This window comes from Branchiostoma belcheri, unplaced genomic scaffold, assembly GCF_001625305.1.
Source record: "Branchiostoma belcheri isolate BF01 breed outbred unplaced genomic scaffold, Haploidv18h27 scaffold20, whole genome shotgun sequence".
NCBI lineage: Eukaryota > Metazoa > Chordata > Leptocardii > Amphioxiformes > Branchiostomatidae > Branchiostoma > Branchiostoma belcheri.
This window is the reverse complement of record NW_017803491.1, coordinates 3,622,944-3,636,664: the sequence shown is the minus strand read 5'-3', so window position 1 is coordinate 3,636,664 and position 13,721 is coordinate 3,622,944. Positions and strand designations below refer to the sequence as shown.

Below are 13,721 nucleotides of genomic sequence, written 5' to 3'. Positions count from 1 at the left end.
GTTTTTTTGGGGCATTTTTCGCCAAAAATGGATTTTTGGATCCTGAGCCCTGGCTTTACAACCAAATGATCTGAAATTCGGTATAAGGGTACCTTGAACATGTGTCTACAGAATAGCAGTCACATATTTGGCATACACCACTTCCAAATGACTCATTTGGGGGACTTTAATGGCTATTTTCAGCAAAAAAAGGGCCAAAAGTGCTGTACCCGTTCCATGTTCTATCTAAAGAATGGCCGGTTCCATCCATGGAACACGTGTTCCATTGCAGGTTACCTGAGGTCACATTGCACCTAAGTGGTGCGTAATGACCCACACATTCAATCTAATGTACCTTCTCAATATTGTCAAAGAATGCCTACAGACACAGACTACGTAAGTACGAACTGAATCAGCAAATGCTTTCTTACTCTTGCAGGTATTATTACTAAAATCCAACGGTGCGGGTCTGGCGTCTGGTCTGTGGAACGCGCTTGAAGCCCGCGCTGTTTTTGGAACGAAAACGACGCCTCTGAAGAGGTGGCCTCGCGCGATTACGAAGGAAGCTCATTACGTCCCAAGAATTGATAACAAATTATATACGGACAGAAAGTAGAGACTTCAGGCTATTTTACGCACTAGATTTCTTTTTATTGTGAAAACTGAAATAAGGTAAAAACATCGGAGGAATTTCCACCAAAATCAAGTGGTTTCAGGTCATATTATCAAACGAGCAGAGGTTAACAATCGTTTTAAAAAGTCACTAGGAGTAAAATAGGAATATTAATATTCACAGATACAATGAAATAATGAAGATATATAGTTATAAACTCAAGCAACAAGCTTTGTAGTAAGAGGTCCCGACTCCCGGGGGTTTTAGAACGTAAAATTGTCTGAAAACGGCGCGCGGTTCGCCGTGAGAGTCAATCATAAATCTTAAGGTCAGATTTATGTCACTTCGGGTTTGTGAATTGACTTGAAACTCGGAATCCATACACAGGAGACCATTGTTAACATAATTCCACATGGAAATTTACGTTCTACGGAGCGAGGACCTGTCCAGAGTAGGTGATAACTAAAAATGTCAAACCGGGCTCGTTCTATTCTGGAATCAAAATTATGACATGACCTCGCGCGTTTTGGGGGCATCTGCATGTCGCCCTCGAAATCGATAACAAGTTATATATCAACACAAACTAGAATCTTTGCTCTTTCATACACACCAGATTTCCTGTTGGATCAGAATCTAGAACAAGTTAGAAATGAGAAGGGGAATTCCACGAAAATTACCTGCTTTGAGGTCAAATTTTTGAAAGGATCACGGTATGCCATTGCTTCAAAAATGTATAGGAGTAACAAATGAAGCTTACATATTATCAATAAGTTAAAGTTAGGAAGATAAATAGTTGCAGACCTCAGCTACAAGCTTTCAGGTAAGGCGTGTCGGCCCCCGAAATCATGGAACGGACTACTTTCTTTCGCGGAAGGAAAATAAAACTGCCTCGAACTCTCGACTTGGCGTGGCGGCTGCTAGGACCTTCAAAATGTATCAAATCTCATCATTGTTAGTTTTTGCATACCTGTAATAAGATTAGTAAAGCTTTCGAGATCCAAAGTACTTGTTGTTTCATCTTTGTTCTCATATAGCTACTATTTGAGAACCTTTGCCAGTTTTGCACTGGGGTAAGTTTGGAATAGTCCACTTTTGCGTGGGAGGGAGATGGACTGAAATATGCTGTATTTGCTCCCAAGCAAATGTCGGCCTTTCTAGTATATTGTATTCTTAAGGATAAGCATAAAGGGGTAGTGTAGGAAATTAGGGTGATTACTCAAGAAAAAGAGTGTTTTTGTTGTTTTATGTTTATTGCAAACAGATAGACTGAAGTGCTGATTTTCCCAGGATCGTTACCGCTGTTCTTACCTACGATACCTACAATAAAACACACGTGTAAACTGGAGTAGGCATTAGTGGGATGATTATTTATAGTATCACATGAATGGAGTCACTTCCTTGTATAGTGTGAATGGATTTTACGATTATAATTATACATCGTACTAGTAACTGAAAGACATGGTAACAATTCAAACCCAATCGTGTCCTAAATGTAACTATGGATGACAGTTCTCTTATTGGCTTCACGTGAAAATGGAGCACATGGCTTGATCCTAGAGATACGAATTTAAGAACTTTGTAAACAATTAACACTCTAATGCTTTACAAGGGTTTACCTTTGTAATTGGGTTCTGCATTTTCAATGGCGATAAGCTGGTAACCGTAAGTGCCATTTGCAGTATTCCCACATATATGGCACTTGAAGATGTGGTTAAGGTTCAAACAAGTGGTCGTTAACGTTATCCGGGCTTGAAGAGCCTTCTACTTTTAGACACAAACACTTTTCGTCCCTTCTTAGAGTGGACTGGCCGAAAGACGACGGCTTTCTTTCATAGAAGCAAGCATACGTTTGAATAAACCAGTTATATATGTCAAGGACGTTTAGATAAAACGTCATCGGTCATATAACGACTTTGGCTGTCTTTTCCCTCATCGGAGTACATGTATAGTCCTAGCTATTGTAGCAGTGTGGGGTTTATAGGCGCTACCAACTGACCCGGCCGATGGGTCTAGACCTTTTCAGCCGAGCGGTTAGAGCGTCTGGTTGATGAAGCTGGTGCTCGGGAGGCCGTGGGTTCGAACCCCGGCCCGGGACCAGAAGGGTTTTTATCTGTTTCTAATGTTTCTTACACTATAAGGGCATCTTCTCTAATCTAATCTAAAGATAAAACCAAGACACGCTGAAAGAAGCTTAAGCTTTAGGAAAACGTCAATCTTTTATTATTTCTTTAAAATAACAATATTTTGGGGTACATGACTTTTGTAAGGTACATGTACGATTTCAAATCATGCCGTTTGTAGTGTGTTATAAGGAGGAACATATGGACCAAAATCTCGTACATACAAAATTTGTTCAACACATGATCCGATACGATAGTATTAGACTTAGTAAACATGTAGACTCAAGCATGGCACCCAGGCTACTAACAGAAGATGTCCCTCCTTGCGACTGAATTCTGACTCCTTTCCGCGGCATGCATAATGAGAGTTTACCCGTCATGCAACGGTGCATGAGCATAAGCGTACTATGGCTACCCATTATATACAAGATATCACAACTGCAAAGTTGGAAACAAAAATAACCAATGGCAAATAAGCAATTCAAGCACATCAAGCAGGGTTGTAGTAACATAGTAATTCAAGCAAGCCCGTGCACGTACTGAGGTATTTGTTGATCACATATCGACGTAAACGTTTAATCGTGGTCACATAAATGAATGCAACACCGCCAACCTGATAAAATGTGTCCTTCTAGATATGTGACCTTTATCAAGTAATCGATGCATGTACATGTACATCTGCCGAGTTTCTCTCTTTCTCACCACCACTGCGCGTGCGCTGTGACAGCCAACAGGGACACGAGCAGCACCCAGGATACAGTCAGCACACAGGAACCGGAAACTGCAAGGGAACATGGGAAATCAGGATGATTTTATAGTTCAATACTCATACCACCATCATTATACATTACACGTTTTAGAGATCTAGGTGGACTACATACGTATCAAATTAAATTGGATAGTAACCTAGCTAGCACATCAAAATGTACCTATAAATAGTATAATATCACTTATTTAGGAGATCCTAATCTAAACAAACAAACAAAAGCAAACAAACAAACAAAAAACAAACAACTTGTTGAACGTAAACAGCTTCCTACCACAGCGAGCGATGCAGATCTCATTGACAGAGACGATGGGCGTGGCCTGGTGCTTGGTGATTGACAGGTCAGCCTGGTTGAAGGTCCCGCCCTGCGCGAAGAACATGTGGAGGCAGTTGTCGACAAAGGACAGATCAGATTCATCACCTGATGGGAAAGAAAAAAAACGCATTGTGATCAACTAAACATAGGAAAAGCTGTCGCAGGACCTGATTTTTCGTGGTAAAACATCGCCACGTGCACTTTCCAAACATTCTAAAACTTCCAAAAGAGTTCCATAAAGTTGAAGACAATAGTACCCAATCACTGCCCATTTCCCACTAGGATAAAAATTACCGAACTGATTCGCCTTGATCCGGCTTCGAGCCGGCTTCGAGCCAGGAATGGGACCACTGTGACCAAAAAAAGAGAGAAAACAATGGGACCAAAAAGCAGCTTTCGTTGCTTTACCTGTTGCCCGAGCACGGGTGAATTTGATGCGGAGGACTCCGTCCACATAGGAGCCTTCCTTCCCCTCCAGATCGTCAGTGTCATCCACACCGACACCTGTGGTGGACTTGGCTGACAGCCATCTGCGCATGGAGGACAACAACAGAAGAGACTGAACTTTTATCAAGGAGGTGATAAAGAATACATTTTACCCTAAAGGTATATAGTTTGTTCTGTTTATAGAAGAAGAAGAACTTTATTGCGCAACAGATGTAGCGGGTACAACGTATGGCAAAATGATACATACATAGTTTGTGGTGTCAACATACACATATGGTGGTGTTGAGAATATCTAACAGTTCTACTAACTGTAATAGGAATCTGGTCTGCTTCATAAACAATGTATAACAAAAGAGAGACACTAATTATACTAATCTAACTCTATTAATACAATGTAGTAATAAATTGTGTCAGGAATTAATTACGTTTTCTCGTTTTGTCATGGAATTGTGTACAAATTGGCCTACATAAGTGGAAATGTTGACAGGGCATGATAGTAACATATAGAATATCTCTGTCTTTGTGTGGGGTAGTGTTATATTTGTCTTAATGTGTATATATGACCAATTTATCACTGGGTTACATACAGCTATATATGATACTTATAGGGCATCTATTTTCCTTGTTACCTGTCGGTGATGGTCACAGTCCCATCGTCGTTCCACCACCCCACTACTGCATCAGCATCGGTCTGGAATAAACAACAAACAATAAGCAACAGATAACATGTTTCTGAATCAACACATCAGTATTGCCATTGGCTTAGAACCTATTGTTCTGAATTTAACAGACAACAAGAATTCGGAGATCTCATACCTCGATGAAATATGTAGAGTTGTTTCATTGAATATGGAAATAACGTTGTAATTAACATATTAATCTAGTTTAATTCATGGTTTTCTAAACACAAATTACAATATTTTAGCGCACACACAGACAAAGACACACAGACACACACACAGACACACACACACACACACAGCAAAAACAATACCTCCATTTTTCATGGAGGTAATAAACGTATGTAATTGTAACATTTGTGAAATTCCCTCTTCAAGAAGTTACAGGGGAATCGTTTGAGAAAATGACACAGCAGAAAGTAGCCGGTATTAGACACTTAGTGGTCGGTACGTCCACCAGTTTATAATTTTCATCATGATTATAAATATTAATGCTATTCAAATAGTCAGGGTCAGACAATCAGCACAATCCTTGGGTTGTTTGTCACACGGCATTACGGATCAGCTACCGAAGGAGGACACACCCAACAAGCAACCTGTGCTCGAGTTCCCGTAAAGAACCGTTATACCAACTGATTCATGAAGCTATTCTGACTCACTTGAAAGGTATGTTTCTACCCGTGCATAAACATTAACGGCGAAATTTGTTGTGTAGACTGTTTTTTGAACCTTATTAGAGTTTTTCAAACCTTTATTAATGCCTTATGCACATAGGCAGGCAATCAGGTGTTAATTCTCCAAGCAGATGTTAGATGTTTTCGGACGGTCAGAAATCATGGTAGATAGCTCTAAGAGAAGCCCGGCCATCAGAACACATTAAATTGTAATCTCTCCTCTTCATATCTGCTTGAAGATTAGGTAAGTTCTGACGAGGATAACGGAGGTTATATATGGTGACGTCGCGCTCTTGGGACGAATTCCGCCGGAACCAGAATCTTCAGAAACATTATCCATAAAATCTTTCCAAGCCATGATGTAGTCTGTTTGAAATGTTTTTAAGGCCTGAAATGTTTTTAATGCTTATCATGATAAGGTTTCACACAATGAACGTATGGCAAAACAACTTACTAGTATTTGTCTGGTTTTAACATAAGGTTTTGAACAATTGCATTATTCAAGAAAGAGTACACGTGACTAAGAAAAACAACCCTATAATGATTGTCAATAATATTTCAGAAATAAGCTGCTGAACCTTTAAAAGAGAAGCTTTACATTTTCTATCCTTCCGTTGATTTCCCAATCTAGACGGTAAACATGGCCATAACAAGGACGTTATCTCTACATAATGTCCTTGGCCATAACAAGGCCATTTGACATTAATATTCAAGCAGCAAGTCCCAGACAATTAATAGGTCCACTTTACTAAGACGCCCGTAATGTAGGACTAGTAGTTACCACAGAGGAACAACTACTGAGGCACGTATCCTACAAGCACAGCGGCAAACAAGAACAAAATTCACATTCTAATTTGAAAAGTGAAACAGGAACTATTGAGCTGTTGTTGCGAATTTCTGTTTTTTTACATCACATACATTCTTTAAAGTTTGTTAAAGTTTGTTCTCTGACATTTTAAAACCACTGTGATAATTTTTCCAAGAGGTTTTGAAACGGAAAACTGATAGAAGGACCATTTATCAGATTCAAATGGTCCTTCCATCAGTTGACATTTCCCTTTTTGTAAACACAAGATATTCCCTATTTTCATGTTAATTGTACAGTTATAATATTTATGTATCATCTTTTAATTCAAAATTCAACACATAAAGTTGATTTGGCCTTATAAAAGAGCTTATTGGTGTTTCTTGGTGACAGGACACCATGGGAAGAAAGCTGCGACACGTGCTGATTTTCCTTCTCATCATCCTGAAGGAGCTCAACATGCCGGAAGCTGCCGACTGCATCTGCGCACCATCATCAGCCTGCAGGTGCCCCGGGATGGGCCTCACAAGCATCCCGCAGAACCTCCCAACATCCATATTCCGCTTGGATTTAAAATCCAATCTTATTACAACTGTAGATCAGTCCCTGCTGCTGAGGTATGGGGGGTTGACAGGGTTGTACCTTCCCAATAACAAGATAGCAGTGGTTCAGCCTAATTCATTTCAAAACCTGCCGCGACTAGAATCATTGGACCTGCACAACAACCAGATAAGAATGATTCACGCAGGTACGTTTCAAAATCTACCACAACTACAACAATTGTGGCTGAACGACAACCAAATAACACAGATTAAGACAGGCACATTTCACAAACTGCCCCGCCTATCACAGTTGATACTGGACAAAAACCAGATAACAATGATTCAGGTACGCGCATTTGCAAATTTTCCGCGGCTACGACATTTGGACTTGTCCAACAACCAGATAAAACAGATTCGGGCGGATATATTTCAAAATGTATTCCTGCTAGAAAATTTGTGGCTGGGCTACAACCAGATAAGCATGATTCCGGCAGGCACATTACAAAACCAATTTATTCAGGAAGGTATATTTCAAAACCTACCCCGACTAAAAGATTTAGTCCTGTCTGACAACCAGCTAACAATGATTCAGACACGTACATTTCACAATCTACCTCACCTGTTCAAGTTGCAACTGGAATGTAACCAAATAACAGTGATTCAGACGGGTGCATTTCAAAATCTACCGAACCTGCAAACTCTTGTTCTGTCCATAAACCAAATTACAATGATTCAGAAGGGTGCATTTCAAAATCTACCGAATCTGGAATCTTTGTATCTGTTCAGAAACCAGATAACAATGATTCTGACGGGTACATTTCAAAATCTACCGAATCTGCAAAGATTGTCTCTGTACCAAAACCAGATAACAATGATTCAGACGGGTACATTTCAAAATCTACCGAATCTGCAAAGATTGTCTCTGTCCCAAAACCAGATAACAATGATTCAGACGGGTACATTTCAAAATCTAGCGAATCTGCAAAGTTTACAACTGTACAGTAACCAGATAACAATGATTCAGAGGGGTGCATTTCAAAATCTAGCGAAGCTGCAAACCCTACTTCTGTCCGAAAACCAGATAACAATGATTCTGACGGGTACATTTCAAAATCTAGCGAAGCTGCAAATATTGTCTCTGTCCCAAAACCAGATAACAATGATTCAGAAGGGTACATTTCAAAATCTAGCGGATCTGCAAACTCTACTTCTGAACCGAAACCAGATAACAATGATTCAGACGGGTACGTTTCAAAATCTACCCAATCTACAAAAGTTGCACCTTCTCTCCAATTGCATAACTAACATCGATTCTAATGCGTTTAAGAATCTGTCCCGGCTCCAATTGTTGGACCTTCGGGCAAACAATATGTCTGCCATTCTCCCTTCAGCGTTTTATTTGTTGCCATCGCTTCGTACCATTCAACTTGCCAATAACCCTTGGTGGTGTGACTGTAAGATGGCTCCTTTCAAACTAAATATCACTAAATTTCCTTTCTTTAGACAACCCCTGATAATATGCGCCAAGCCCGCCATATTTTCAGGAAAGAAGCTTACAGATGTTTGCAATGAGCCAACCATATCAACACTAACTGAAAGCAATGCTAAGGCTAGCACATCAGCGTATCCTGTCACACTGCCACTTGTTAACCCATTAGAAAGTGTGAATAACGGTTGCAATGAAACTGTCACATTTCGCCATCAGTGGTACTTTACACGCAATGCTGGCTCAACCGCGCGTCCTGCAGGCGACGTGAGCAGAGCAAGAGCAAGAGTAACACTATCTTCACCCCTTGCAATCACTTCAGACAAACCAGAATCTGCTCTCGGTTCCGAAGTGCTTTTTATCTTTTTAGCTATCGGTGGCACAGTTTCTAGCTTTGTCATAATCAGTGGCACCATCTTTCTCATAGTGAGGTGCAGGATGAGGATCAGGCATCCTCCAATAGGACTGAATCCTAGTAGTGTTGTTGGCGGCAACACACACACAGCAATTTCTATGATTTCGAATGTTTATGATAACCAACAGGAAGATATTGACAGCAATTGTGATCAGACAGGACAAGGTCGGTCTCAGGTCGTCACTGAATCCAAAACAAATATCACAGTTACTATTACCAGTGGTCATAATCAGACAGGACAGGCTCAGGCTAACACTCAACCTGCGACAATTGAAGATATGTCACGTACCAACGTGCTGGCAGCCTTAAAGGTAAATCCTATGTATGCAGGTGTGGAAACAACACCAGAATCTGCAGGAATAGCCAGTGGTAATGTACAGACAGGGCAAGATCAGTCTCATGCCACCACTGAATCCAACACAAACACCACATGTGCCGTAGTGACCAGTTGTCATGATCACCAGTATGAAGATGTTGACAACAACCATGTTAAGATAGGGCAAGGGCAGTCTCAGGCCATTACTGAACCCAATAAGAAAACCACCGCCATTGTAATGACCAGTAGTATTGTTGAGACAGGGCAGGGTCAGTGTCAAGCAATCACTGAATCCCTGGCTGCTAGAAATCTTTCTTATGGCACTGGATTGGCTGCATCGCAGCTAAATTCTCTGTACAAAACCATTGGGCAACTTGAATGACCAGTAGTAATGTTCAGACAGTCTTAAATCATCACTGTATCCAAACCAGACGCCACAGCTACTGTTATGACCAGTGGTCATTATAAGACAGGGCAGGGGCTAACACTCAATGGCTCAATGAACCAGAAATAGCCAGTAGTCAAGATCAGACATCACTGAATCCAATTCAATCTTATGATACAGCGCGTCCGTTCTGACTGCCTTGCAGCTAAATTCTCGGTAGGAAATGTAGAAACACTACAGAAATGATTTCCACAAGCGGTCGATTATTAGTGACAAACAAATCCATATGATATGATTGGAAGATCATGAAACGATTATTGTAACACCTTGGAGATCATTGAGTGGTCGGGGAAAGACCCAGTAGATCATTGTATGTCAGTGATGTCGTATTTTGGAATCCAGAGGAATATTAATACTATGTTTAGACACACCATTTCTAAATGGACTACTTACCCAACTGGTGCGTCCCAATGTAGGATCCTATACAAAGCAAAGTATACTGTACTAAATATGTATTTATTTTATGTTTATTAATTCATGCCCGACGGCTAATTGCATGGAAACATACAGAGTAGAATAAGGTAGAAAATGGTTAGTCCATAGCTCTAACTTTATATCAGGTGTTTTCACGACGTATATTACTGAGGGACTTGCTTTTTTTCTGAGGCACTGGCTAATCAACAGCCCTACGTTTTTAATGTTTACTTTTTTGTGATTTTAATGGTGAAATGTGTTTTTTTGTGATTTTTGTGATTAGCAGTGACAACTGCCGAAGAGGTCATTACAAAACAAGAATTCGGAGATCTCATACCTCCATAAAATAGTGCACTACAGTACAGAACAAAATAACACAGGTTTTTGGTTTCAAACACACAGTAGCACCTTTGGCCTGAAATAGGTCAGGCTGTAATTGATATGGTAAACTGAACATGTAGCCTATTTCAGAGGGAGAACCTCATTAATCAAACCGTAGCAGGCGCGCTGCCTCCACAGCTGGTGTTTTGTTGCATAACCTGCACATCTGTTTTCCCTGCGCTTGCAAAAAGATACAAAAACCGGAAGTTCTGCTGCAGTACCAAGGTCAGCCACCAGGAGGCCCATATTTGACCTTGGCCTTTGGCTTCCTAAGACCTACCAGCATACCAAATATCATCACAATCCATAAAGGCGTTATGAAGTTATGCTGACTACAAATGTGCGGAAACGCTATAATAAAAATGCACGCCAAAAAGCAAAACCTCAAAACAAAGGAAGGTTATATCAACCTACACCTAACGAAAATCCCACAGTGGTATGCCCATTCAAAAGCATGTCGCTAATCTTCCTGGACGTTTTCATATCACTACATAACGTTGCATTATACAATTAGAACAATATTTGTTGTCGTCCAACGAATTGAACACTTGTTATGACAGTCAAATGTTGTTAAAATCATTATTAAAACCTACCATGGACTGGTCTGTGGAGAATCCCAGCCCTATCCAGCGGTCGCTGCTCTGCCGGCCCATGACGTCAAACATGATCTTGTCCGTGGTCTCATCATACCACCAGCTGGCGGAGTAGTCACAGGCCGCTCCCTGACAACCCTCGGGACTGCTGTAACTACCCAGGCACGCCGTGGAGCCCGAGGGACTGTCCGGGTTCTCTGTGGAATTGGCCATGGAGACACTAGTAAGTAAAGAGATTTTTTACACAACCAAGTCTTTTATTCAGCCGACAATTTCGGTGACCGTCTGCCACCTTCCTCAGGGCAATTCTGACTCAGTTCTGACAGGTTCATTGTAGCAAGCTAAAGGTGTCGCTGCTACAGATGCATTCCCAAATGTACAATATTTACATATCTATACATATGCGTGATTGGATAACAGGGAAATGTATATACAATGCGTTCCCAAACGTGAGAAGTTGGATACATGTATATATATGTAAGGGGTTCGTTGTTGATCGTCGTGGGATTTCCGCCTCCGAGTACACGGCGTAAAGTAAGAGCAAGACAAGAAAAGAAGAGGACACAGAGCACACAAAAAAGACGTCCGTACACAAAGACTTCAACTCAAAAACCTCTCGTTTATTCTAAGAACGTGATCGAACGTCGTCGATCTTAACGTATACGTACGGATCCTAACGTAGCCGTTCGGACGTCGAACGGACGCTAACGTCGCCGTTCGAACGTCCGAAACGGCTTACCTAATGCAACATCTAAACACCTTATGTCATTCCCTACACTTTCCCCCCTAGTAATTTTTCGCCGTCCTCGGCGAACGATCACTATAAAATGTCATTCCCTACACTTTCCCCCCTAGTAATTTTTCGCCGTCCTCGGCGAACGATCACTATAAAATGTCATTCCCTACACTTTGTCTAACTACTATAAAACGAGAGAAATGTACATGTGCCTTTACTGCTAGGCATCTGTAGAAACCATACATTTACGGTATCGGGAACTACTACCGGGTTTCTATTTCAGAGTTTAAGTAGAGTTTGCAGTGTTCACGTTCAGATTGGTGAAAACGTCGCGTCGCGTCGACGTCCTTCGGCGTCAGTTAGCTGTCGGAGTTTTCGCGTCTCTCAAACTCGTCTCTCGGCGCTCGTCTCTCAGCACTCGTGTCAGCACGCGTCAGGACCGCTTACTGGTTAGTGGTTCCCCGCTGTGTTCCTCCCCTCCTCCGTGTTGCAAGGAGCACGAACGCCCGGCCGCAGTCGCCCCTCAGTTGCGGTAGCCCTCACCGGTCCTTAGTCGAAGGGTCGTCCGGCGAAGATGGCGTCGCTTCAGGGGTCCCCGTTAGGGTGATGACTCGGACGGGTCGCTCTTCTGGGATCGGATGGCGCGGCGGGAATTGCCCTCTCCATCACCAAGCTTCGATGTCCCACGTGGACCTGTGCAGGATGGGGAAGAGAACACACAAACACACACACACCAAGCCTGACCGCCATAATCTACAAATAATTTTTGACCTCAAAGTATGGGAGAACATACTCCCACTCGGACTAAAACCCAAGTTAATATTAATTGTAGTGTCTAGTGAAGTAAATCCTACCCACCCTGGGAATCACGAACTCTACAACCAGAACAAAGTAGACTCGTTCAGCGCAAAAACACCGTTACTAGTAAATAATTACTCTAGAGCTTAGATATTATATATAGATGATCAGAATCAATTTGGGAAAGTGCAACCACCTTATCTAGCTAAAAGTGGTATGAATTCCCGAAGGGCCGAGGCCCAACCCCCGATGTCTGGGTTTCCAAGGAAAGCATAACACTTGATTCCCCCCACTAACTACAAACCCCAAGATGGCTGCACATTTCATTAGCCGAAAACACCTTATTCATTGTCTGAAAACTTCTGGGTAACGGATAGGAGGTACTCCTCTGTTCTCCCTAACCGGATATCTAGGGTCTTCCGGACCGCCATCGCCCACTGGAGGCGCTACAGGCATTTGTACAACAACAATGGGCAGGTCCCCATCCTCCTCACGACCCTCATTATCACTTTCACTATCAGTTGTGGCACTGTCTTCTGGCTCACGCCTATCTGCGCGCCCGTCCTTTTGTTCGGCGCGTGGCCGTCTTGTGTTGCAGGGGCGAGGCGCGAACATACAGGGAGTTAACATATCCCTGTGTAGGGTTCTACTGGGACCACCTCCCCTCTCCGGAGTGACAACATAAACCGGGATATCCACGTTGGGTTGTCTATCTACCACGTGTGGGATCTGTTCCCACTGATCTTTAAGTTTAGAAGGACCCCGAGTCCTCTTGTTTCTAACTAAAACTCTTTCTCCAGGTAGCAAAGGAGCTGTGCGAGCTGTCCGGTCATGTAACTTCTTCTGACCTGCCTTTGCAGATTCAGAGTTCTTAGTAACTAAGTCATAAGCGTACTTATACCGTTGGTGATGTTTCTCTACCCACTCATCCGGACTTACTGTATCACCCGTGTTTTCCTCTGCAGAGTCTATGCCCAGAGTTAAATCTAGTGGTAGTCTCGCTTGTCTACCAAACAGTAGGAAGTACGGGGAGTACCCAGTGGTTGCGTGCTGTGTATTATTATACGAGTGGACCAACTCAGGTAGGTATTCAGGCCAATGACGTTTCTGCTGCCTTGTCAATGTACCCAGCATATTGAGAAGTGTCCTATTGAAACGTTCACATTGGCCATTACCGGCCGGGTGGTAGGGTGTC

The 13,721-nt window shown here is 42.1% G+C and overlaps 1 protein-coding gene across 2 annotated transcripts in view; it reads right to left on the bottom strand.

Annotated features, from left to right (window-relative positions):
- Positions 1 to 2,888: 2,888 nt before the first annotated feature.
- LOC109469325 overlaps positions 2,889 to 13,721 on the bottom strand; it is a 23,570-nt gene continuing 12,737 nt past the window's right edge. For both annotated transcript variants that reach the window (XM_019767826.1, XM_019767828.1), the window contains exons 14-18: positions 10,993 to 11,189; positions 4,871 to 4,932; positions 4,203 to 4,324; positions 3,753 to 3,899; positions 2,889 to 3,493 (exon numbers count right to left, since the gene is read on the bottom strand). In XM_019767826.1, coding sequence (XP_019623385.1) covers positions 3,411 to 3,493; positions 3,753 to 3,899; positions 4,203 to 4,324; positions 4,871 to 4,932; positions 10,993 to 11,189 — 611 coding nt within the window. In that variant the 3' untranslated portion in view covers positions 2,889 to 3,410. The remainder of the gene's footprint in view (positions 3,494 to 3,752; positions 3,900 to 4,202; positions 4,325 to 4,870; positions 4,933 to 10,992; positions 11,190 to 13,721) is intronic.